This window comes from Rhinatrema bivittatum, chromosome 11, assembly GCF_901001135.1.
Source record: "Rhinatrema bivittatum chromosome 11, aRhiBiv1.1, whole genome shotgun sequence".
Classification (NCBI taxonomy): Eukaryota; Metazoa; Chordata; class Amphibia; order Gymnophiona; family Rhinatrematidae; genus Rhinatrema; species Rhinatrema bivittatum.
The window spans coordinates 95,528,958-95,556,365 of NC_042625.1; the positions used below are offsets into that span (position 1 = coordinate 95,528,958).

At 47.7% G+C, this 27,408-nt stretch overlaps 1 protein-coding gene across 2 annotated transcripts; it reads right to left on the bottom strand.

Moving 5' to 3' along the window:
* Positions 1-293: 293 nt before the first annotated feature.
* Positions 294-22,709, bottom strand: TEKT2 (tektin 2). Of its 2 annotated transcripts, none has more exons than XM_029572100.1 (10): positions 22,554-22,709; positions 21,684-21,859; positions 20,323-20,448; positions 14,832-15,037; positions 12,987-13,130; positions 11,943-12,057; positions 3,341-3,448; positions 2,700-2,843; positions 1,156-1,235; positions 294-804 (listed from the first exon to the last, which is right to left on the bottom strand). In XM_029572100.1, exons 2-10 carry the CDS (start codon positions 21,837-21,839, stop codon positions 591-593), a joined length of 1,293 nt encoding a protein of 430 aa, XP_029427960.1. In that variant the 5' UTR covers positions 21,840-21,859; positions 22,554-22,709; the 3' UTR covers positions 294-590. The 2 variants fall into 2 exon arrangements, with proteins under 2 accessions (XP_029427960.1, XP_029427961.1); XM_029572101.1 differs by having other exon boundaries at positions 22,212-22,683.
* Between the last annotated feature and the right edge of the window lie 4,699 nt (positions 22,710-27,408).

Here is a 27,408-nt window from a genome sequence, read left to right on the forward strand (position 1 = left end):
GCAGCTATGGGCCCTGAATCTGGCCACCAGATGTCACCGTTGCAGACAGTTTTGACTCCTAATCCGTCCCCAGGAGCTGTGAATGTACTGACCTGGGAAACAGGGGACCTGCCTCAAAAATGGGGCCTCTCGGCTGATCTATTTAAAGTTAACGTGCACTCAAAGGAAGTAAAATGGGCGGCTGGCACGTCTTCCGGTCTGGATCTGTCACTCTAGAACTAATTACGCATTCTGATGCCCTTTCTTTCCCCATTAACAACATTTCAGAAATAAGGATGAGAAGGAGCCATACGCTGTGCGATGCTGTAGCAGTGACTTAGCAGCATTTATTGGAAAGAGAAGTTCAGTGCAGTAAAACCCTGAGAAGAGCCAATGAATCAGGAATCATCCTCTTCCAGTGGACATTTAATCGGTTACAGACAATGACCCAAGGACAGAAAATTGTTAATCCTTAACAATTCTAATATCAGCCTTGCATAAACTTTCTGCGACCTTAAAGAACGAGCAAAGAATAAAATTTTATTTCTCTTTGTGCTGTACATAAAAAGTTCCATCTCCCAGCAGCTGTGGTTTTACACATGCCCCCTGCCCTATGCCAGCTCCAGCTGCCGACTCTTCACCTCGGAAAGGGTCCGGTTGGTGGTGCGGTTGAAGGTGTCCAGCTCCGGCACATATTTTTCAGCAGGGACTGTCAGTTTCCTCCTGGTGTCCATGCACTTGGTGTCCAAGAACAGGGAATTGGTTTTGTATTGAATGTCTTCCTGAATCCGGGCCAGGTTCTTGTAGAGCGCATCTAGAGCGTCACTGCAGAAAGGCACAAAGCAGAGTCAAGAGCTTTGTCTGCAGCCGCCAGCTAAGGGAGAGGAGGCCAGCGATGGGAAATGTTTAGTCTTGCAAATGTGAACCCTTTAACTCTTATTTTAACTTGGTGGGGGGACTCTGGTCAGGCCAGCTGCGTGACGTTTAACACCTGCCTCTGAGCAGGCAGTCTCTTGCTTAGCACATCTCCCTGCATTGCAGGATAACAGCACCCACACTAAGCCTGCCTTGGGTTTTTTAGTGCGGGTTTTTTTGGAGCTAACAAGAAAGCTCTCCTATGTAGCCTCCCTGACCAACCTGCAATATGGGAAATCTGCAGTTTGAGAAAGGACTTACTGTAACTGGGAGAGTTTCTGCTTCAGAGCAGCGATGGTGCCTTCCAGCTGATACACCTCATCTGTTAACCCGTACTGCACCTTTGGGGTGAAGAAAAAAAACAACACAGGAGCCGTGAGCAGCAGAGGACAAAACCAGCCAGGCTCATGCACTACAGCCAAAAGATTGGTCTGTACCACAAGCACAGGCACCCATGAAAAGAGGCAGAGTCAAACACGAGAGCCACGGAAGTAGGCAGCACAGGAGACACAGGCCAGGCCACAGATTCAGGAGCCAGGAGTGAACAGCTGAATGAGTACCACGAGGCTCTCTTATCCTTCCTGCAGTGCTCAAAGATAAGTCAGGCCACGCTTACCAAAGAGGTTTCCATGGTATTATAGATCTTGGAGGGTTGTGATATTGCAAAATACATAAAAGAAATGACAAAGTTTCCTAAATAAGCCAAGCATCTATGCTCTTCTCAGGATCATCTTTTATCAGTTCCAGTTAGAAACTGGAAAGAACATAAGAACATGCCATACTGGGTCAGACCAAGGGTCCATCAAGCCCAGCATCCTGTTTCCAACAGTGGCCAATCCAGGCCATAAGAACCTGGCAAGTACCCAAAAACTAAGTCTATTCCATGTAACCATTGCTAATGGCAGTGGCTATTCTCTAAGTGAACTTAAGCCGGACACAGATTCTGGAATTTCATTCCTGAAGAGTTTTGTCTAATGGGCGATTATTTACGGTTTAAGAAACAGATAAAGGCCTGGCTTTTAGCTCTGCTATTGATTAGCATGGTTTATTTTGGGATGTGTGAGGTCTGCTGTTTTGAGTGGTTTATAAAAAAGATATTCATACCATTTTGTTTTTATTATTTTATAATTTGTATAATTTTTTTCTATGATTGAAGTTAATTTGTAGTTTTATGGTTTTAAGATTTATGTTATGATTTTTTATTTGCATGTTTATTTTAGTCGACTATCATTTTTTAATATACCAATGTGATTTGTTTTATGTTACATATCTTCCTCAAATTCTTGGGAAAGTGGTAAATTCAAGAACAAATAAATACATACATCATTGTTCATTTTTCAGTGTCAGTACCTGCCTCTCTTTCTGTCTTTCTCTGGGATTACTTTTCCTTTCAGTTCATCCTTTCCTGTGCATTACTGATAAGCTGACAAGTTTTGACATTCTGCCTGCTATTAGCACCCTCAGAAATCATTCAGATCAGCAGCGTGTTAGGAATTGTCTAATTTTCCAGTGATGGCATCATTGGTCACTGAACAAGGAGAACGTCATGCCACAAAAGCTCAGAGAGTGCCAGCGCCAGGCAGAGGAGTGCATCTAGTTTGGAAACCTAGTGGACCCTATGACATAGCTGAGATGCTTGATATGGAGCAGAGCCCGTTGGGATTTTAGATAAATTAACACAGAACAAGAATCAGAGCACATTGAGATGGGAGTTAGATCCAATGATGAAAACCAGAATATATCGGGGGTCAGGGTTAGGAAACCCAAACTGAACCGTAATCTGACATTGACGGTGGAGTCTGTACCTGGTCTCTGCAGAGGTCCACATTAGGGCGATAAGTGCGCGTCTCCAGTCGCGTGTGCACCAGCTTTAAATAGGTCTGTTTTTCTCTCAGATCCTCCTCAAGGCGCCGGATGTCATCCTCCATCACTGCAATCTCTTCCTTGGTCTGAGAAGGGACCGAGAGAGGCACAAAACTTGTTAGTTATCGAGGGCCAAACGATGTTCTGCTCTGAGACCCACTTCTGTTAGATTTATTCCCACAGCACATACCCTGGGAAGGACGGATGTCAACTCTGCTACTGAATGGAATTCAATTTACTTTTCCCAGAGTAGTTTCATAAATGTAGACAGAATTAACTAAGCAAGGACTAATTACTGGGCTACCTTCATTCTATTTCATTTCTAACCCATTCGATGACGAGCCAAAGGGTCTATAGGTGAAGGCAGTGCACGTTCTCTTGTGCTTCCTATCTGTACGTTTAGGCTGGGATACGACAGGTCTATAGGTGAAGGCAGTGCACATTCTCTTGTGCTTCCTATCTGTACGTTTAGGCCGGGTTACGACAGGTCTCCTTTCATTTCATGGGCTATACTTTGAAAAGGAAACTGAACATCTTACAGTGCAAGCCATTATGCCCCAAAACCTGGGTGGGAATACATTACGTTCTTCTCCTGCCAGCTCAGCTCACTCAAGGCTTTCTCAAACTCTCGTATCCTTTTCCTGAATGCAAACTCGGTGGCTACACGCTGGGCCTCCAGCTCGTTGTTGGTCTGCAGGGAAAGGAAATGAATACCAGAGGAGACACTCATCCATTTAGGAATTAGTATATGAAATGCATTCTTTTTATAAAGTATGGATTACAGATTACATATACACAATGGCTAAAAAGATAAAATCAAGCATTGTGATTTGACACATGAACTTGCTTCCTTTTCGAAGCAAAATTTTGAGGGGGGGAGAGGGAATGAGAAATTACTCCTTACCTGATCATTTCCCTTTCTTTAGGACAGTCAGATGAATCCAGCCTCCCTTCCTTGACTGCTGAATGGTTGCATTATGGTCCTTCTCCATGGCTACGTATTACAGGGATTACTGGTAAGTGTTTGTCCAGTCCCTAGACTAGTGTTAATACATTCTTGTCTGAGCTCAGTGTTGCCTGTTGGATGAGTACTGAAATGGTTCTCTGTTAATAATCAAGTTTTGCTAGTCTGTCCACAGTTGCTTTTGCAGAGAATACTGGTAGGCTGATGTCACTGCAGGAGTTTGTGTAATGTGACTTCAGGTTACTCCGTCTCCATCTGCTGGTGGAGGTGCATAACCCACTTGTTCTGGATTCATCTGACTGTCCTAAAGAAAAGGAAATTATCAGGTAAGGAGTAATTTCTCATTCTTAGCATCCAGCCAGATGAATCCAGAACAAACGGGATGTACCCAAGCTACAGGGAGGCTGCCCGCGGTCCAATCAAAACCGTACGTGCAAAGGCCGCGTCCTCCCGGGCCTGAACATCCAGATGATAATACCTGGAAAAGGTGTGTAAGGAGGATGGCGCAACTCGGCAAATGATTGACGGGAGACAACAATTTAACTTCTGCCCATGAGCCCTGAGCCCTGGTGGAATGAGCCCTGACCTGAGTAGGTAACGGCTTCCCAGCATCCATGTATGTAGCCATGACTACCTCCTTAATCCAGCGAACTATGTTAGCCCATGAGGCCAGCTCTCCCTGCTTAGTACTGCCGGGAAGGACAAACAGGCAATCCGTCTTCTGTAAAGGCTTAGTAACCTCCAGATACCGGACAATATGTCTCTTGACATGCAAGGGCCGCAATAGACTCCTCTACATCTCTTTCTCTGTCCAGAGATGGCAGGAAGATGGACTGGTTCAAGTGAAAATCAGTGACCACCTTTGGTAGAAAGAAAGGAACTGTCCGCAGCTCTACCGCCCCTGGAGTCACCCGGAGGAATGCTCCTGGAAAGACAAGGCCTGCGGTTTGGAAACTCTACACGCAAAACATATTGCTACAAGAAACACCGTTTTCAAGGTCAGTAACTGCAAGGACAGGGTACGAATCAGTCTAAATGTAGGGCCCGCTAAGAAATCCAACACCAAATTAAGACTCCATAAGGGCACTGGAAACCACAAAGGATGAGCCGACAAGGACCCACCATTCACCTGACCTCTGAAACAGGTGAGAGCCGCTACTTGTACCTTTAAGGAATTAAGTGCCAAGCCTTTATTCAAGCCATCCTGCAAAAATTCCAAAATGAGCGGGATCTTAATTGTACAAGGAAGAATATCTTGATCCTCACACCAGGCCTCAAACACTCGCCAAACCCACACATAGGCCAAGGAAGTGGAGAACTTTCTCACTCTTAGCAAGGTGGAAATCACTGCCGCAGAGTATCCACGTTTCAGCCAGTGAGCTCTTTCAAGGGCCATACCATAAGACAAAATAGAGTTGGATCTTCGTGAAGAACAGGAGCCTACCACAACGGATCCCCGCGCGCCGAAAGCTGAAGGTGCATTTCTGCCAGGAGCTGCCACAGATCCTCATACCACGGTCTCCTGGGCCAACCAAGAGCACCATCCCTCTATGGCGCTCAATCCTTTGGCCTAATCTGCCCAATATTGGCCATGGAGGAAAGGCTACAGCAACTTGTCTTCTGGCCACTCCTGCAGCAAGGCATTGATCCCCGACTTTGGATCTCTCCTGTGTCTGAAGAATCGCAGAACTTTTGCATTGCAAGAAGTAGCCAGCAGGTCTAGAAATGGGAGACCCCAGCAATCCAGAATCAGCTGAAATGCTTCATTTGATAATGCCCATTCTCCTGGGTCCAGACTTTCTCTGTTGAGAAAGTCTGTTCTTACATTGTCTTTTCCTGCTATATGCGAGGCTGAGATCATCTGGAGTTGTAGTTCGGCCCATTCCTAAGTTGATCTATCTCCTGCAACACTTGTTGGCTCTTGGTTCGTCCCTGCCGATTTATGTAAGCCACAGTCGTTACGTTGTCCAACATTATCCAAAGTGCTCAACCCTGCAGCCTGTCGCTGAACTGCAAACATGCCAGCCAGACTGCCCTGGCTTCCAAATGATTGATGTTCCAGAGAGACTCTTCTGCATCCCAGTGCCCTTGCACTGTCAGCTCTTGACAGCGAGCTCCCCAACCATAGAGACTCACATCCGTCATCAGTACTAGCCAGTCTGGTGGTGCTAGGTAAATTCCCTTCTTTAGATGATCCGGCTGTAGCCACCACTGCAGTCGGGAGGAGACCTCCATCAGCAGGTGGAGCTGAATCGAATAGTCCAGAGACTGCGGGTTCCACAGAGACAACAGGGAGTGCTGAAGAGGACGCATATGCACTCTCGTCCATGGTACCACTTCCAGGGTTCCCGGCATTGAACCAAGTAAATGCAGGTAAGACTATATGGTCGGGCGCAGAGTGTTCATCAATACGTAGCTGTGCCATCAATTTCCAGCAGGAAAACCTTGCCCTGATTTGTGTTGAACCAAACCCCAAGGTATTCCAAAGACTGAGCAGTCTGAAGACTGCTCTTGTCCAGGTTCACAACCAAGCCGAGCTCCTGCAACAGGGAGAACACCTTGTGGGTCACCAGGCGGCTCTTCTCTAGCGACTTGGCTTGAATCAGCCAGTCATCCAAAGGATCCTATCCTTTCTCAATTCTGCTGCAACTACCACCATTACCTTGGAAAAGGTCCTGGAACAGTGGCCATACCAAAAGGCAGTGCCCGAAACCGATAAGGTGTTCCAGAACTGCGAACCGCAGAAAGCGTTGATTCTCTCATGAATGGGAATGTGAAGATAAGCTTCAGACAGTTCCAAAGAGGTCAGAAATTCCCCTGACTGCACGGCCATTATCACTGAGCACAAGGTCTCCATGTGAAAATGTGTTACCCGCAGATGACAGTTGACACCCTTGAGATCCAGGATGGGATGAAAGGATCCCTCTTTCTTGGGCACAGTGAAATAAATTGACCTGTATTTTCTTGAGATGTGGGCACCGGAATCATAGTCCTCATACTGAGGAGCCTAGCCAATGTATGCTCCTCTGCCTGCTTCCTCTGCAGGGAGAGACCATGAACACGTCCCGAGGAATATTGGGAAACTCCAGCACATATCCTTCTCGTATCACCTCCAGGACCCATTGATGCGATGTGATCTCGACTCACCTCTTGATAGAAGAGAGAGAAGTGTCCCTCTATCTCCTGCTCCCAGGGGTGGGTCAGCAAACCTTCATTGGGAAGCTCGGGAGGTTCTACTAACCAAGCTCGCACCCCTTCTGGGCTGTCTGGGACGAAAGGGTTGAGACTTACCAAAAAGTCGAGTCTTCTGAAAGGTCGCTCCTCTATAGGGTTGGAAACGGTTGGATCCCTTAGCATGACCTCTCATGCTAAAGGTGTGTGGCATCTGCTTCTTATCCTCTGGTACTTACTGGCCATTTTCTCCAACTCACTCCCAAACAAGAGCGAGCCTTTAAAGGGCAATTTTCTGATGTTAACCTTGGAGGTCGCATCGGTTGACCAATTCCTCAGCCAAAGTTGACACCTGGCCGCTATTACCGAAGCCACCCCTCTGGCTGAGGTGCGGACCAAATCGCAGCCCGCATCTGCCAAGAAGGCGGCCGCTGGCTCCATAACTGCCCTGGAGTTCACCCCCGCGTCATCAACCTCCTGAGAGAGAAGTAAACAAGAGCGAGCCACCAGGGAACAACAAGATGCGATCTGCAAAGCCATCGCCACTGCTTCAAATGCCTGCTTAAGGTTTCAATCCTCCTATCGTGCCCATACTTCAAGGCCGCTCCTTCCTCCATGGGATAGTCGTCCGCTTAGAGATTGCACAGACAAGCGCATCCACTTTTGGAAAATGCAGACCGGATCCAGAGAGTACAGGCCTTACAAAGCCCGCGCCCCACTCAAGATCAATCAATTCTTGAATGGCCTCCATCTCAGGGAAAAAAACAAGAGGCTTTAGGCAGAGAAACCAAAATGGGATTTTTCTTGGCTCAGACATGGAATCTGCCCCAGGTACTCCCAGCATATTCAAGGTCTGGGAAATCAGGGCTGGCAGTTCATCTCTGTGGAAGAACCATAGCATGGTCCTATACGGTTCTAATCCTGGAGGAATTTCACCATCCTCAAGAGAGTCAGGATCGGCGCCATCCAGATGTCTATCGGGCAGTCCCGCTGCTGCTCATGGAATACCCCGGCGCTTCGCAGTAGGTCCAGGCAAGGTTCTCACCTGCGACTCTGCCCTGGGAGCATTGGATAGGGCTGAGGACTGCGCCTGAAGAAAGGATTGCAATCCCTGCAAAAATTCGGCCCATGAAAATGTAGGGATATCCATACCTGAGGCGAACTCACTGAGCTGCCTTCCCAGTTAGGGGAGCTCCAAAATCAGGCGTCCCACCTGAAGAGTCTTTACCCAGACCTACATCCGGCTGGGAAGAACCAGGCTTAGTGAAATCAGAGGAAGATAATTCTCCCCGAGCCTCCAAACAGCGCTGGCACAAATCAGCGGGTGCTCCTGGCTGAGATGCCCGAATATGACAGGCAGTGCAACGAGAAAGGCCGGCAGCGCATTGATTGGCGGCTGGAAGCATGCAGCTAGCTTTCTCTTTTTTTATTAAGCATCTCACCCCTAGGTGTCCCAGTGCCTTAGGCATCCCTAGGATAGGGGCCATAAAACATTAAGCACACAGCAGTGCTCAACGTGTGTGCACAGGTAAGGGGACGGCCACTTGAGGCACCGCTTAACTTGCATGCACAAGTTATTAGGCCCGTCTACGCATCCAAAAACCAGACACAGCTTGGACGCACAGCTAGATGTGCACACCGAACCGACAATCCTGTAGAGGGCAGCCTAAAGAAAGGGCACCAGCCGTCCCACCCAAATACTGTAAAACCTGCTCAGGGATTTCACAAAAGGGCAAAATATTTACATTCTAGATGTTGCAAGAAATTAATACTTTAGCAATTTTAAAACTAGAAAAAGCCTACCAGTCCCTTCCATAGCTATGCAAAGAGACTGGCAGGTTTCTGCCTGAGCTAAATGCAATAGTCTCCTGGTTTATGCACACATTCTGGGGGCTTTGACTGTGCACCTTTCACCCCAAAATTGCAGGTGAGAATTTACCTCCTCCTAAGAATTTGTCTGACTGCTGGTGGGCACTAACACAGCTCTTCCCTGAGGATTTCCTTCTGAGACTGTGACTGCTATAACCCTGCTCCCCTGAGGATTTCTCTATGTAATAGTGAGCGTTATGGCCCCCCTCCCCCGAGGATTTACCCGTGCAATAGTGAGCGCTATGGCCCCCTCCCTCCAGGATTTACCCATGCAATAGTGAGTGCTATGGCCCCCTCCCTCCAGGATTTACCCGTGCAATAGTGAGCGCTATGGCCCCCTCCCCTGAGGATTTACCCGTGCAATAGTGAGCGCTATGGCCCCCTCCCCTGAGGATTTACCCGTGCAATAGTGAGCGCTATGGCCCCCTCCCTCCAGGATTTACCCGTGCAATAGTGAGCACTATGGCCCCCTCCCCTGAGGATTTACCCGTGCAATAGTGAGCGCTATGGCCCCCTCCCTCCAGGATTTACCCGTGCAATAGTGAACGCTATGGCCCCCTCCCCTGAGGATTTACCTGTGCAATAGTGAGCGCTATGGCCCCCCTCCCTCGAGGATTTACCCGTGCAATAGTGAGCACTATGGCCCCCTCCCTTGAGGATTTACCTGTGCAATAGTGAGCACTATGGCCCCCTCCCCCGAGGATTTACCCGTGCAATAGTGAGCGCTATGGCCCCCTCCCCTGAGGATTTACCTGTGCAATAGTGAGCGCTATGGCCCCCTCCCCTGAGGATTTACCTGTGCAATTGTGAGCGCTATAAACCCCCTCCCTCCAGGATTTACCCGTGCAATAGTGAGCGCTATGGCCCCCTCCCTCCAGGATTTACCCGTGCAATAGTGAGCGCTATGGCCCCCTCCCTCCAGGATTTACCCGTGCAATAGTGAGCGCTATGGCCCCCTCCGTCCAGGATTTACCCGTGCAATAGTGAGCGCTATGGCCCCCTCCCTCCAGGATTTACCCGTGCAATATTGAGGGCTATGGCCCCCTCCCCTGAGGATTTACCCGTGCAATAGTGAGCGCTATAAACCCCCTCCCTCCAGGATTTACCTGTGCAATAGTGAGCGCTATAAACCCCCTCCCTCGAGGATTTACCCGTGCAATAGTGAGCGCTATGGCCCCCTCCCCTGAGGATTTACCCGTGCAATAGTGAGCGCTATGGCCCCCTCCCTGAGGATTTACCCGTGCAATAGTGAGCGCTATGGCCCCCTCCCTTGAGGATTTACCCGTGCAATAGTGAGCGCTATGGCCCCCTCCCCCGAGGATTTACCTGTGCAATAGTGAGTGCTATGGCCCCCTCCCTTGAGGATTTACCTGTGCAATAGTGAGCGCTATGGCCCCCTCCCTCCAGGATTTACCCGTGGAATAGTGAGCGCTATGGCCCCCTCCCTCCAGGATTTACCCGTGCAATAGTGAGCGCTATGGCCCCCTCCCTCCAGGATTTACCTGTGCAATAGTGAGCGCTATGGCCCCCTCCCTTGAGGATTTACCTGTGCAATAGTGAGCGCTATGGCCCCCTCCCTCCAGGATTTACCCGTGCAATAGTGAGCGCTATGGCCCCCTCCCCTGAGGATTTACCCGTGCAATAGTGAGCGTTATGGCCCCCTCCCTCCAGGATTTACCTGTGCAATAGTGAGCGCTATGGCCCCCTCCCCTGAGGATTTACCCGTGCAATAGTGAGCGCTATGGCCCCCTCCCTTGAGGATTTACCTGTGCAATAGTGAGCGCTATGGCCCCCTCCCTCCAGGATTTACCTGTGCAATAGTGAGCGCTATGGCCCCCTCCCCTGAGGATTTACCCGTGCAATAGTGAGCGCTATGGCCCCCTCCCTCCAGGATTTACCCGTGCAATAGTGAGCGCTATGGCCCCCTCCCTTGAGGATTTACCTGTGCAATAGTGAGCGCTATGGCCCCCTCCCCTGAGGATTTACCCGTGCAATAGTGAGCGCTATGGCCCCCCTCCCTCCAGGATTTACCTGTGCAATAGTGAGCGCTATGGCCCCCTCCCCTGAGGATTTACCTGTGCAATAGTGAGCGCTATGGCCCCCTCCCTCCAGGATTTACCTGTGCAATAGTGAGCGCTATGGCCCCCTCCCTCCAGGATTTACCTGTGCAATAGTGAGTGCTATGGCCCCCTCCCTTGAGGATTTACCTGTGCAATAGTGAGCGCTATGGCCCCCTCCCCTGAGGATTTACCCGTGCAATAGTGAGTGCTATGGCCCCCTCCCCTGAGGATTTACCCATGCAATAGTGAGCGCTATGGCCCCCTCCCCTGAGGATTTACCCGTGCAATAGTGAGCGCTATGGCCCCCTCCCTCCAGGATTTACCTGTGCAATAGTGAGTGCTATGGCCCCCTCCCCTGAGGATTTACCCGTGCAATAGTGAGCGCTATGGCCCCCTCCCTCGAGAATTTACCTGTGCAATAGTGAGCGCTATGGCCCCCTCCCCTGAGGATTTACCCGTGCAATAGTGAGCGCTATGGCACCCTCCCTCGAGAATTTACCTGTGCAATAGTGAGCGCTATGGCCCCCCTCCCTCGAGGATTTACCCGTGCAATAGTGAGCGCTATGGCCCCCCTCCCCTGAGGATTTACTCGTGCAATAGTGAGCGCTATGGCCCCCTCCCTTGAGGATTTACCCGTGCAATAGTGAGCGCTATGGCCCCCCTCCCCCGAGGATTTACCCGTGCAATAGTGAGCGCTATGGCCCCCCTCCCCCGAGGATTTACCCGTGCAATAGTGAGCGCTATGGCCCCCCTCCCTCCAGGATTTACCCATGCAATAGTGAGCGCTATGGCCCCCTCCCTTGAGGATTTACCTGTGCAATAGTGAGTGCTATGGCCCCCTCCCTCCAGGATTTACCCGTGCAATAGTGAGCGCTATGACCCCCTCCCTTGAGGATTTACCCGTGCAATAGTGAGCGCTATGGCCCCCTCCCTTGAGGATTTACCCGTGCAATAGTGAGCGCTATGGCCCCCCTCCCCCGAGGATTTACCCGTGCAATAGTGAGCGCTATGGCCCCCTCCCTCCAGGATTTACCCGTGCAATAGTGAGCGCTATGACCCCCTCCCTTGAGGATTTACCCGTGCAATAGTGAGCGCTAAGGCCCCCTCCCTTGAGGATTTACCTGTGCAATAGTGAGCGCTATGGCCTCCCGCAGCTGAGTTGATGCCTTTATTTCGGTTTCTGCTCGGTCTTTGTTGTACTGACTGAACTGGAACCACTGCTCCAGGGAGGTGGTCCTGGAGAAAATCAGGTGCATGTAAATGTAACATTCTATTGTAGCAATTTTCAAAAGCCCACTTACACGGGCAATGTGCATTTACCTGTGTAAAACCCAGTTTGAAGCAGGAAACGCAGAGCCAAGGAGTCGAACAGAGCCTAGAAAAAGAGCCTGGTTTTGGTTTGTTACAGGGTCTCTATGGAGGCTTCTATTCCATTGTGGTTTTATTTTGAGCACTGCTTTGGGAAGGTTTATAAGAATTATAAATATTTATTGGCATTCGATATTCTGCTTTTTACCATGACTGATTACAATAAATGTAAAGGGGGTTAGAGCAGTATTAGTAAGAGGGGAGAGAAGCAGCTGGCTGCTTCGGGAGTGCTGGGGCTGCTTTGTTTAATTCATACATGGGCTGTTCCCCTAGTGTCTGCTGGGGGAACTATTCCCTGTGCTATAGTTCTTAAAAAAATTACCTAAGTGTATTTAAACTGTTCAAAAATGTGAGGCAGCCCACAAGAGTCCGTTCTCAGTAAGCTGATGTGAGCTGTGCAGAGCACTTCTTATGTAAGCGCTGGCCTTCTGTCACTTGTCTTCTCACCAAGCATGCAAGTGGAGACGCTCTTATACAATAAGAGGTATCCGGTACGGCATACATGAATTCCCATGAGGAGCCTCGGCTCGTTCCCTTGCATGATCATCTCCGTCACCTGCCAGGAATCTGACATTGCATTTCATTTCTATCCCTCCCTGACAGCATCAGGCCTCAGTGACCCCATGGGCAGGGTGCACTCAGCAGGTGATGCAGCTCTGCTGACTCAGGTTTCCCAGCAGAGTAGAATCACATAATCTCATCCCGTCTGCAAGCAAAAGTGACCCCCCTAAAAGGCCACAGCTGGCAGGTTTCTTTCGTTTAAGAAATAGCACTCAGGAAGTTTCCGGATCCCTTACCCTGGCGGGACCCGGGTCGGATTGGGTTTGTAGGAGATGTTTGGAGAGTTTATGTTCAGTGACAGGCAAGTCCGATCTATCTCCAGGGTTTCCATTTTGTTTCTGTGATCCAAGTTCAGCTGCTGGCGTGTCTCTTGGAGAAGGCTGTGAAAGGAACCGAGAAGCAGATAAAAACCAGGAGGCCCATCCAGCTTCCACTGCTTGGATCCAGCTTTACTTTCATCACCTCTTTCTGTTAAGAAATGCCTTCTTACCTTATTCCTGAGTTTGACCCCTTCCAGCCTACTACTAGGGTTGAATATCTCTTCAGCCCCAGAGCAAGGATTTTCCTATTACCGCCTGCTGGCACGGATGAATAAACCCAGGAGTCTGGACTGATCCGGTATGTACAGGGAACAAGGATTTTCCTATTACATGCAGATGCTGGATCCCAATTAAAATACAGACGCAGAAATGCACACACACACGCACACACACACACACAGAGACGCACACACACAGACGCACACACAGACGCACATACAGACACAGAGACACACGCGCACACACACACACACACACACACACACAGACTCATTATCTTTCTGTATGAACAATTTTCCTTTTACTACTATTGTGAATATTTTCCCTTATGTACCAGTTATACTGTACGATATGTATAGGTGGCAAATGTAATTATTTGTAATTTATCCAGGGATTTGTAATTAAGATATTACAGTACAATTCATTTCTCTGCATCATATGAAAAAAACAGGAAGATGCAGCACTTATTCATTCTTAGAAATTACATTTTCGTGTGCTTCTAAAGTTCCTTTCTAACAGAAAGGAATTCGTATGTAATTAATTTCTTTACAATTTCTCACTTGGGAGATTTGTAAATATTGTAGGTATTTCTTCTTTAAATTATTTTTCATATTGGCTCGCTTGCCTTTCTTTCCCACAAGTCTTAAATCAAGATTCAGATAAAATACAATAAAAAAAACATTATAGAGCCAAATTTCAAACCAAATACCCAAATGAAAGCAGAAACATTAGGCAGAATTAGGAGCAGGCCAGGCAGGAATAACTCTTCCTGATGGGTGGCTGAGATGTCCTGCTCTTTACTGCTGCTGGGCAGGGAAGTCTTTGATACTGCAAAGCCCCGAATTCCTGACAGGAAGCAGGAGATTTATCTGCCATCGCTCCTGCACCTCTGAGCAGAAAACCAGCTGGACGTGCTCCCAGCCAGCTCTCCGGAGGCCGCTGCAATAAGCTGCGCTGGGCAGAGTGCACGCTTTAACAATGCAGGAAGTATTGCAGATAGAAAATATCTGTACAAGTCAGTGCCTTCTAATGCAAATCCCATTAGCTCGTACCCCCAGCGCTGGCTTAATCGCTGCTGGACACTTTATTTCTGCTCTGAGGTGGAGTAAAGTTTCCAGGGCAGAAGCTGCAATTCTGGTGCCAGGGCCTGCAATCAAGATTTCGTGTTGCGCAGAAAACGTGCGTTGTGGGCAGGTTTTCTGCGCATAAAATCTGATTTGTGCACACAAAAGTGCTTCTTGTTTTGTGTGCATAAATCAGGAGTCTGAGAGAGTCCTTCCCTGTGTCCTCGGCTTATACAAAAGACTGAGGTGCATTTTACCTGGCGTTTGAATGCTTTATTCACTTCCGGTGCATTAGCGTGCCATTTCCTTACTGCATCGGACATAGATTTGTTTTGGTTTTTTAACGTGCAGGGTAAAGAACCGTGCACTGAATTTTAGCACATGGTTTTACCATGCTCCCCTTTAATGCTCCACTGTCACCAGCAGAGAGCGCCATGGAGAGCTGCGGGCGCAATGGAAGAGCAATGCTGCCACTCACCAGAGCTGCTCAAAGGCTTCACTGATTTTTTGCTGCAGAGCTTTCCGAACTCCTTCGATCACTTCCACCTCCTTTTGTAACTCATCGTGCACCCGATCGTTCACCAAGTCGATGGCCATACGTTTCTCACGGAGCGTCAGGCACTCAATGGCCACGTCTAAATTCAAGTTGGTGGCTTGCAGGGCCCGCTCTGCTTCTTCTTTCATCTGAGGAGGAGGAAGAGTTTCTGGTTAGTAATGTTCCACCAGCCAACCTGCAAATTTCACCAGTAAGAGACTTAGGAGTTATTAGAGATAATCGGCTTAACCTAAAATCATTTATTAACCAAACAACTAAAGACTGTTTTCATAAACTACATGTCCTAAAAAGAATAAAACCACAGTTCTCTAAGATAGACTGCTGTAACGCTATCTTATCAGGTCTCCCCTCATCTCACAGCAAACCCCTTCAGATGCTCCAAAACACAGCAGCCAGAATAGGAGAAGAGACCACATATCTCCCATCCTCAAAGACTTACATTGGTTGCCAATTCACTACAGAATCATTTATAAGTCCATCACCACCATCTACAAAGCTAAGCATTGCCTTGCTCCCCACTCAGAAAACATTCCTCCTCCAGACCCATCAGAGAGGCTTACAGAGAATGTCTACAGGTACCAGACTCCAAAACCTCCCAGGATATAACCCTGAGAGACCGGGCCTTCTCCACAGCAGGACCACTGCTATGGACCCCCATCCCACCGGAACTGCGACAGGATCCCTGCCTTCTAACTTTCAGAAAAAGGCTCAAAACGTGGTTGTTTAAGCAAACCTTGCCGGATCCTAACTAAACCATAATCACAGTCAGACATTACTAGACCAGTGCAACTTACTGCTCTCTCTGTTAAATTCCTACCGCCTTTTTCTTCTACTCCCAATTTTAAACTATATTTTGAAATATATTGAAAAGTAAGGGTCCCAAAATAGATCCCTGAGGCACTCCACTGCCCACTCCCTTCCACTGAGAAAATTGCCCATTTAATCCTACGCTCTGTTTCCTGTCTTTTAGCCAGTTTGTAATCCAAGAAAGGACATCACCTCCTATCCCCTGACTTTTTACTTTTCCTAGAAGGCTCTCATGAGGAACTTTGTCAAACGCCTTCTGAAAATCCAAGTATACTACATCTACCGGTTCACCTTTATCCACATGTTTATTAACTCCTTCAAAAAAGTGAAGCAGATTTGTGAGGCGAGACTTGCCCTGGGTAAAGCCATGCTGACTTTGTTCCATTAAACCATGTCTTTCTATATGTTCTGTGATTTTGATGTTTAGGACACTTTCCACTATTTTCCCTGGCACTGAAGTCAGGCTGACCGGTCTGTAGCTTCCCGGATCGCCCCTGGAGCCCTTTTTAAATATTGGGGTTACATTAGCCACCCTCCAGTCTTCAGGTACAATATGAGAATCACTAGTTCACAACGGTGTACAGGTTTGACAGGGAAAATAAACTGTAGCAACAGAGGTAGGCATTCACTTCAGAGATGAACTGGGAAAACAATGTAAAACTAGGGGAATACTATAAAGATAGACACATAGGGGTAGATTTTCAAAGGGTTATGCGTGTAACCCCGAAAACCTGCTCGGCATAGGCTCGGCAGCGCGCAAGCCCCGGGACGCGAATATGTCCCGGGGCTTTGAAAAAGGGTGGGAAGGGGGCGGGGGTGTGGGTGCGGGCAAGACGCCGGTCCGGGGGCGGGACAGAGGCCTCCGGCACAGCGGCTGTGCTGCTGGCAGCCGGCCCGCGCACACAAGATACGCCTGCCTCTGGCAGGCATAAATACTTGAAACAAGGTAGGGGGGAGATTTAGGTAGGGCTGGGGGGTGGGTTAGATAGGGGAAGGGAGGGGAAGAAAAGTTCCCTCCGAGGCTGCTCCGATTTCTCCGATTTTGGAGCGGCCTTGGAGGGAACGGGGCCTGGGAGGGAACGGGGAAAGCCATCGGGGATCCCCTAGGGCTCGGCACGCACAAGGTGCACAAGTGTGCACCCCCTTGCGCGCGCCGACCCTGGATTTTATAACATGCGCGCGGCTGCGCATGCATGTTATAAAATCGGATGTACATTTGTGCGCGCCGGGTAGCGCGCACAAATGTACCCCACGCACGCTTCTTTTAAAATCTACCTTCTTCAGTAAACACCGAAGCAAAGAAATCATTTAATCTTTCCGCGATGGCCTTATCTTCTCTAAGTGCCCCTTTAACCCCTCGATCATCTAACGGTCCAACTGACTCCCTCACAGGCTTTCTGCTTCGGATATATTTTAAAACGTTTTTACTGTGAGTTTTTGCCTCTACAGCCAACTTCTTTTCAAATTCTCTCTTAGCCTGTCTTATCCATGTCTTACATTTAACTTGCCAATGTTTATGCTTTGTCCTATTTTCTTCTGATGGATCCTTCTTCCAATTTTTGAATGAAGATCTTTTGGCTAAAATAACCTCTTTCACCTCCCCTTTTAACCATACCGGCAATTATTTGGTCTTCCTTCCACCTTTCTTAATGCTTGGAATACATCTGGACTGTGCTTTTAGCCTGGTATTTTTTAACAATGTCCATGCCTGTTGCACACTCTTAACCTTTATAGCTGCACCTTTCACTATTGCCGAGCGGCTCCACCACCGTTACCTCTCACCAAATACTGCACTCCACTGAGAATTAGATCTAAAATTGCTCTCTCTCTCGTCGGTTCATGAACCAATTCCTCCATAAAGCTATCATTTCTTCCATCCAGGAATGTTATCTCTCTAGCATTTCCTGATGTTACATTTACCCAGCCAATACTGGGGTAATTGAAATTTCTCATTGTTATTGCACTACCAGTTTGGTTAACTTCCCTAATTTCTCTTACCATTTCATTGTCTGTCTTGTCATTTTGGCCAGGTGGACGGTAGTATACACCTTTCACTATACTCTTCCCCAAACATAAGGGATTTCTACTCATAAAGTTTCAGTTGTACATTTAGGGGTAAAATAATCAGCCGCTAAGAGGCTAGTTAAGTTAGCCGGATTCACATATACCCAGATTCCCAGACATAAAGCACCACCCCGCCACCAAGTTGCTCCTCTATATCATTGCGATATAATTTGTACCCTGGTATAGCACTATCCCATTGATTATCCTCCTTCCACCATGTCTCTGAAATGGCAATTCATTCTGTCATCATTCACTGCTGTACAATCTCTCCCATCTTACTTCTTAGACTTCTGGCATTAGCATACAAACATTTCAAAGTATGTTTTTTGTTTGTATTTACATTCTGCTTTTCAGTTGACAGGGATAAACTGGAATCTTTTAGCTCAAGTGATTCTTTACTTATAGATACATGGACTACTTTTCTTATTATTGGAATCTCTCTGTTGGGCTGCCCTAACTCTAATGCTTCATTAGTATTCTTTGAAGGCCGCGCTCGGCCAGTCGCCGATGGACCAAGACACCGGGGCTCACAGCTGCCTGCCCCGAATGCGTCACTCACACCGCGGGATGCGAGAAAAAACTGCGCGCGCTCCGAGAGGATTGAGGGACTCCCTTCTCTCCACGCGAGCAATCACGGCTGATGTCGCACCCGGCACCATCCGGTCTCCTCCTCGGGCCGCAGTACACACTGCCCTGGCCGGGCCCCGACTAAGTCCGGAGACCTACATGAGGAGCTTCTTAGGTTCTTCTGAATCCCCTTGTCTTTTTTTTTTTTTTTTAAATAAAAACTTTAGCCAACCTCAGCTGGACCAGAGGAAACCGGGGGCAGCTTCGGAGGACGAGTGAACCAGAAGCCTCTGGTTGTCAGGCCCTTTGGCAGGGTGCGGACAAAACAGTCAGAGGTATCTAACCCCCTGGATGCCCAGCTCCACTGAAGGGATGTCCCGCAATGGTGCCCAACACCTCAGGAGCAAAATCTCAGCTCAGCTAATCTAAAACTAGCTACACTTTTTTTTTTTTTTTTTTACTAAACCCTAGACTGCAGGTTTGCATCTCTACCATCTGCTGGAGTCAGAGAGATACTGAGGGCATGCAGGTGGCACTCGCTCTTATGTAGCAGTGCCTCAAAGTTTTTGTTCTCTGACTCTGACTGCTGGTAGGGATACACAACCCACTGGTCTGGAATGATCTGAATATGTACAGGAATGCGTCATTAGTATTCTTTGAAGATACCTCCCTCCGAACCATGTGCTACTGAGCGACTGTCTCCTTTTTAAAGGTTAGCGCCAGCAGTCTGGTTCCACCCTGGTTAAGGTGGAGCCCATCCCTTCGGAAGAGACTCCCCCTTCCCCAAAAGGTTCCCCAGTTTCTAACAAAACTGAATCCCTCTTCCTTGCACCATCGTCTCATCCATGCATTGAGACTCCGGAGCTCTGCCTGCCTCTGGTGACCTGCGCGTGGAACAGGGAGCATTTCAGAGAATGCTACCCTGGAGGTTCTGGATTTAAGCTTTCTACCTAAGAGCCTAAATTTGGCTTCCAGAACCTCCCTCCCACATTTTCCTATGTCGTTGGTGCCCACATGTACCACGACAGCCGGCTCCTCACCAGCACTGTCTATAATCCTATCTAGGTGACGCATGAGGTCCACCACCTTCGCACCAGGTAGGCATGTTACCATGCCTTCGCACCAGGCGATCCTCACGTCCACCAGCCACCCAGCTATCTACGTTTCTAATAATCAAATTACCAACTATGACAGCCAACCTGACCCTTCCCTCCTGAGCAGAAGCCCTGGGAGACACATCCTCGTTGTGAGAGGAAAATGCACCACCTGGAGAGCAGGTCCTTGCTACAGGATCCTTTCCTGCTGCACCAGGTTGATGCTCTCGAGGCATGAGACCTTCTTCCTCCAAGGCAGCACCAGGGCTGCCAGTCTGAAGTTGGGACTTGGCTATGTCCCTGAAGGTCTCATCTGTAAACCTCTCTGTCTGCCTCAGCTCCTCCAGGTCTGCCACTCTAGCCTCCAGAAATCGGACTCGTTCTCTGAGAGCCAGGAGCTCTTTGCATCGCATGCACATGTACAATTTCTCATCGGCGGGTAAAAATTCATACATGTGACACTCGATGCAAAAGACTGGGAGGCCCCACCCCCTTGCTGCTGGACTGCTGTCTTCATAAACAAAAGAGACAGCAGGAGGGAACAGAAAACAGAGGAGAATCTTCCAAGGGCATGCAGGAAGTTTGGTCAGCAACACTGCCATCAAGAACTTCATGGGCAGGGGTGGCCAGCTCCGGTCCTCAAGAGCCACAAACAGGCCTGGTTTTCAGGATCTCCACACTGAATATGCAGGCAATAAGATTTGTATACAACGGAGGCAGTGCATGCAAATCTATCTCATGCATGTACTTTATGGGTATCCTGAAAAATCTGGCCTGTACTGGGGTAAGGTGGGGAGCACTGGTCCTGGAAGGCAAACTTTTCTGTACCTCCATGGAACCTCTTTTCTCACGACTTGGTTCGAGCTGCATTTGTCACTCACTTGAGCCAAAGCATCGATCTCACTGTCCACATCAGCCAGGCATTTTGCCAGGGCCTCTCGCCATTTGTTCACAACGTCAATCCGGTCATCGAGGCGGGTTCGGTTATCCTGTTCGTCCCATTTTGTCTGGAAGAAGAGATCAAGCGAAGCGAAAAGAAGAAAGCCTGCATCAGTTCAAGAGGATTCTGTGGTGCAAACATTTTAATCTCGGATTACTTCTGTGCAATAAAGAAAAAATGTGCCATAGCTCCACTTCAAGGAAATCTACTAAATAAACTAGGAGGATGGTGCAGGATCGGTTTCCTCCCTTCAGCATGAGCTCATGCATTCTATCTGAGCAGCAGCAGCAGCCGCGGACTCTAGAATCTGAATTATTCAGGATCCTGCAGCTCGGGATGGAGGTGCATGGGTGAAGGGGGCATGTTATGACCTAAATAAGTATTCTAACCTGTGCCTGCAGTCTCATAACCAAATCACAACTGAGGCAAAGATGTATTAATTCTCCGACTCTAGTAGTGGATAGTTCTGTAGAAATGACTTGGTCATCTGGCGGTCCATATTCAAAAGCATTTAGCTGGAAAACTCAGAAATTAGCCAGCTAAATGAATATTTGGGCACTTATCCGGCTAATAAGAATTTAGCTGGCTAAGTTGGGGCGTTCCTGGGAGAAGTTGAGTTAGGGAGTTAAAGTTAACCGGCTAACTCCGATATTCAGTTAGCTGGCTAAGTCTGGTCGGACCAAAAGCTGCCCTAAAGCTCGCCGGCTATAGTTAACCGCTTAACTTTAGGATAGCCGGCTATTTTTGATAGGGCGGTTTCATTATTGAATATACCCCCAACGTTAGCTGGATACGTTTACCCCGCTAACTTTGCTAGCCAGACTGTGTCTGAATATGGACCGCCTGCATTTTCTCTAGGTTTTTGTGATTGCAATCCAGAATTCTGATTTTATAACCCTTTCTAACTATATTAAATTTAATTTGGATTTTTATAGACAGCTAATTCATTTTAAAAGCCTATCTAAAGTGACAGTAAATACAATAACGTCATAAACTACAACACAAACTGGACCAGGGGTTTTAACAATCACAATCCAAAATACTAAACAAACTAGGGCTCTCTCTACTTCACTCTGACTTTTACCTGAATATTGTTTTTGTTTTATGGTTTGAACACAGGGAGGATATTAAATGACTCAATACAATGAATCTCCAGTCACCCCTCTGTAATGGGAATGACCATTTTATTTTAATATACCAATTTTCTAAGCAAAATTGTACCCACTAGCTACACGTTTTTCTTTTGTACAATGAGAAGAAGGCCTGAGCAGGCAGAGGAGTCTCCAGGGCAGGGTCCCATACCTGGTTATTGGTTTCGTTGCGCAGAATGCGTCCCTCCTGGCGGATCTGGTGGGAAGCTGAGCGTTGTCTCTCAGAGTTAGTGCTGATCTGGCAATTGTTAGAATGCCAGTCAGGCACTGTGAACCTCGGCGCCGGCTTTAAGCTCAGGGTGGCCATATCAGCAGTGATAGTAGCAGCTGGGGAAAGAGGTGAAAAGGACAATTAGATTTAGCAGGTAAGCAATAACACTGGGGCTTGGATTTAAAAAAGTTCCCTAAATATACAGGATCCATGTTCTAGTATGTGCCTTTTAATCTTAACTGAAAAAAACTCTAGATAAAAAAATACAGCTGACTTCTAAATAGATTTTTTTTTTCACATTTCTCCATTTCCTTAAGCCACAGACACACAAATTATTATTCTTTCTGCACTACATTCTAATTCAGCAGTGCATTGATCACGAATTAGTACCTTTGCAATGACCCTGACAAGTGCACCTCAACTCAAAAGCCAAGGAAACCTAACAGAGAACAGGAGAATTCACCTTACCTTAGATACAGTAACTAAGTGGAATCATTGCTTTTACAAACTAGAATTATAAAAAATATATGAATTTCTTCTTTGATGTTAATTGGCAAGTTCAGTTTGAGCCACAGAATTCCAGCAGGCTGTCAGATACCCTGATCCCAGAACAGCAGTATTCTAAAGTAAAATCTCCCTTCTCCTTTGACCAGGCTGCAGGCATCGTGCTCCTTGTCTGCGAGCAGCAGCAGTTGTAACGCTGCATAAAACTGGCTGGCTGGCTGGTGGTGGAATTCGAACTCGGGGCCGTGGCGGAACAGGTTTTTATTAGCAGAGATGCAGGAAAGGGTGAAGCTGCTCATCACGTACCCAAAGAGAGTCAAGGGCTCCGCGGAAAAGGTCGCAGCTCCCGCGATCAGGGGCTCTGTCAGCTCGCCGCAGCCAGCCCTGGGCTCCTCAGTGTGCGTGCTCCGCCTGCTCCGGCTCCCGCCCGCCGCCTTCTGTGTCGCTCCGGTTGCCAGGCACGCTCTGCGTCACCCGGCAACCGCGCTCGCCTCCGGCCAATCAGAACTGGCGGCTCCATTGTGCCTTTTTGCCGGATGGGAACCATGGAGATAGCCGCAGGCGCAATCTGGAGAAGGCTCTGGGGACGAACACTGGATGAGGGGCGGACTCGACGACGCCTTTCATTGGACAGAGAGGATAATGGACAGCAAAGCCCTCCTATGGGGGGGGGGGGGTGTGCAGCGTGGGCTGATTTATTTGTAGCGAGCACGCTGCGCAGAAAACGAGAGCAGACCTCACGCAGCTCCTAAGCATTTTAGTATTGCGTCTGCTTTCATAATACATACATTATGCGTCTGCAAAAGAAAAATGGATAGAAATCCATAAATTAGAATTAAATTAAATGTGCATGCAGTTTTGGCAACCTTGTTCCTTTCCTACGAGCGTGGAAACTTCGGCTTTGTCCTTAGTGAACTTGGTGGCACGGGCAAAGGAGACACAGTTTAAAAAAAAATCCCCACAAAAGCCCTGGGCCTGTAGCTCAGGGCTTGCCCACCCTTCAGCAGCGATGCCAAGTTCCTGAAAGGGCTGCGCTCTTCGGCCCCAGCAGTAGGAGTGGCCTAGGGCCTATGAGCCCGCATCCAACACCTGTGAGTTTGTATAATAAGAGCGAGACCTACACCCGGTCAGATGGGGCCAATGCGGGGCCTGGGGGCTTTCATTACTTACTCTGCTGCTGCTTCTGCCTGTCTAGCACGAGCAGTCGTAGGAGCAACGATGGGTAGTGGGGATTGCTCGCCTTAACCCCCACCCCCACTGAACCGACCTAAGAGAAAAATGTTGAGCTTAGCAGCAGTCTACCCTTTCTTCACCCCAATTGTCATCCAGCCATGGCCCAGAAACCATAGGAAAATGTTGGCACAGGCCATGGCGGAGTAGCTGACTGAAGGGAGGAATTAGATGCAGGAAGTGCTTGAGTATTGGATCAGACAGAGAGAGTGGCAGTAGAGGGCAAGAAAGGAGAAATAATAGAAAGTTGACGAGAGAACATAAGATGAAAAACGAGTGAAAGAGGGAAGGTGGGATGGGAGGAAGGAAATAGGAAAGGAGCAGTTGATCTGGAAAGGGATACAAAGAGGGAGGTGATCAAATTTGCAGATGACATAGTTATTCAGCATAGTTAAAGCACATGCAGATTTTGATAAATTACAGGAGAACCTTGCACAACTGGCAGATTGGACAGCCAAATGGCTGATGAAATTTAACATGGACAAGGGCAATGTGATGCAGATAGGGAAAAATAACCCACACTGGAACCTAACACTGTATAACTACATAGTAGGAGCTGTCACCCAGGAAAAGGATAGAGGCAGCAGAGCTAATATTACATTGAAAGCAGCAGCTCAGGGTGCTAGAACAGTAAAAAAAAAAACCAAAAAAACAACAAACCCAATTCCTAACATTATTAGAAAGAGAAAGGCAAATAAAACGGAAAATGTCATAATGCCTGGGTATCGCTCAATGGTTAGACCACACCTTGAATACTATGTGCAATTCTGGTCACCACATCTCGAAAAAAAGATACAGTTGCATTAGAGAAAGTACAGAGAAGGGCATGGAACAGCTCCCATCTAAGGAAAGGCTAAAGAGGTTAGAGCTTTCAGCTTGTTTAAGAGATAGCTGAGGAGGATACAATAGAGGTCTATAAAATCGTGACAGGATTAGAACAGACAAATGTGTTTCAAATAATACAAGGACTAGGGTGCACTCCATGAAGTTAGCAAGTAACACATTTAAATAAATCAGAGAAAATTATTTTTCACTCAACATACAATTAAGCTCTGGCATTCATTGCCAGAGGAAGTGGGTAAGGCTGAAAGTGTAGCTGGGTTTATAAAAGGTTTGGATACCTTTCTGGCACAGAAATCCATAAACTGCTATTAAGTAATAGGGACTAGAAACTGCTTGTTGCCAGTTTTAGTAACATGGGATTTATTTCATGTTTGAGAACCTGTGACTTGGAGCAGCCACTGTTGGAGCCAGGATGCTGGGTTTTGGGGATGCTTAGTCTGACCCAAGACTCAGAACCAATGTCAGGAAGTGTTTCTTCACAGAGAGGGTGGTGGACACCTGGAACGGCCTTCTGGAGGAAGTGGTGAAGACCAAAACTGTGAAGGATTTCAAAGAGGTGTGGGATAAACACTGTAGATCCATAAAGTCATGAGGATGTGAATTAAGAGAAGAGGCATGGGGGTGGCTTGTGGGAATGATGACTACTACCTGGCGATTAATACCCTTATTAAATAAACATTCACAAGGTTAATGCGACTCCAACATTGCTCTATGCTTCAATGGCAAGAGGAAATGTGGGAAAAAGGATTTGCATTCACAAAAAAGCAGGGGAGGAGCTTGCTTGTTGCAGCAGTTACTACCCCAAACCAAATAAGCCTGATACTTCACTTTCAATGCATATCCAGCATAGCTCTCTGCTTCAACAGCAGGGGGGGATGAAGAAAAGAGGATTTATATTCAGACAACAACCAACAAGGACTAAACTGCACAGGCTACGTAAACAAATAAGCATGGGAGTAGCTTTCTTATTGCGGTGGTTACTACCCCAAACCAATTAGGCTTGTTACTCTCTACATCAATGGCGGGGGTGGAAGGAAATTAGAACCAAAAAGTTACCAATAATGGCCCTGACCTCAGCGGTCAGAGTGCCAGATAAGTATGAGAAAAATGTGTGAAAGCTTGCTGGGCAGACTGGATGGGCCACTTGGTCTTCTTCTGCCGTTATTTCTATATGTTTCTATGATCCAGCATGGCAATTTCTTATGGTTAGAAGGACTTGAGTGTAAGAGAGGATCAGCTGGGGGGCTGGGCTGGTAAGGTGAGATGAGAGGAGCTAAGCAACATAAGAGGTGATCAGTTTTCAGGATGCAGGTTAAGAGAGCGTGTCCAGTGGAGGGGAGGAGATTAAGAGAGAAGGGGCTCTGAAAGGGGTGGAGATTGAGAGAGGGGATCAGCTAGAGCAGGAGTGGAAGTTGAGAGGGGGCATCAGCTAGAGCAGGCATGCTCAAACTGGTCCTACAGCCCCCACTCACAGTCGGGTTTGCAGGATAATCCCTAATGAATGTCCTTGAGATTTATTTGCATGTACTACCTCTCTGTAAATATCTCACCACTGGCGAGATATTTACAGAGAGGTATCTCTCTGGCTTATAGGACTGGTTTGAGCACCCCTGAACTAGAGGGTGGCAGAGGAGTGTGAACTGACTTTTAGAGGGGGACTGCACCCTTGCTAATTTGGTCATCTTCCGGTGCACATGAAGTTTCCAGTGCTAAAATGGAATCTAACTGGCTAAAAGTTTGGGAAACCCTGATGTAGATCAAAGGGCCTGGATGGGGAAGAGTCAGTTTCAGCAAAGAAAAGTCTTGCCTTAACCACTCCATTTTTTTGACTGTGAACAGACAAAAGTGAGCCAGTTTATAGAGTGTATTTGGTTTTACAGAAAGCATTTGACAGTCACCCATGAAGCGACTCAAGAAATTACAAAGTCATGGGCTAGGAGGCAGTGTCCTGTTGTGGACTGGTAACTGGTTAAAGGCTGGAAACAGAAGGTAGGACTAAATGGTCCGTTTTCCAAATGGAGAAAGGTGGTTAGTGGAGTACCACAGGAATCGGTACTGGGACCTGTGCTTTTAACACGTTCATAAAGGAATTGGAAAAAGGAACAAGTAAGGTAATCAAAGATAAAACAATTTTGAATAATTTTGCCTTAGCAGCAGCAGCAGATTATGAAGAATTGCAGGAGGACCTTGTGAGAGACTAGGAGACTGGGCATCTGAGTGGCAGCTGAAATTTAATGTAGAAAAATTAAAATAATGCGCATAGGGGAAATGATCACAATTACAGGTACACAACACTGGGTTCTGTACTGGGAGCCATTACCCAGGAAAAGGATCATCGAGTGTTGGTGGACAACACATTGAAAGCCTCAGCTCGGGGGGGGGGGGGGGGGGAAGCAAATATAACAGTAGGTATGATCCAAAAGGGAATAGAGAATACAATAGAAAATGTGGCACATAGAGTAGAATGCATGGGAGCTCTGCAGATAGAGCACATTAGTTAACAGTAGCTGGCACCGCTCGGGTTGTCTGGTCAATCACAGAGCATGAGGGTGAGAGAGAGGAAGTGTGAGTGGGTGTGGGCTTTGCAGTCAAAGTATATTGTGTCTTTGCATTGTACACCTTCCACTCTTCTGGGTGCCACGTGGTAGCCATAGCCACACAGGTGTGACAGACTGACCAACACAAGCCTTACATGTATCGATAGGATGAGGAAGGCAGAGCATGCAAAGAACTGTTATTTATTCTGTTAAATACTAAAATATGGAGACACTCCCTGAACCGAAGAATCAGTTTTAAACAAATCATAGAACATACTTTTTGCTTTTACCCAATGTACAAACAAGCTGAGGCACTGGATACCAGAAGCGTTCAAGGCAACTAGCACAGTGAGTTTGAGAGGTTTGACAACATCCTGGAGGAAAAAACATTACTACTGGTCAGACAACTTAAGAAAGCCATCATTAGCCCTGAGAGATTTATTTTATTGGATCTGCTGGGTACTTATCAGGACTGGCCCATCACAGAGAAGAGGCTGGGCCCTTCTTCTGTAAACCTCATCCATCTAGGGATCGGAGATGAAGCTCATGCA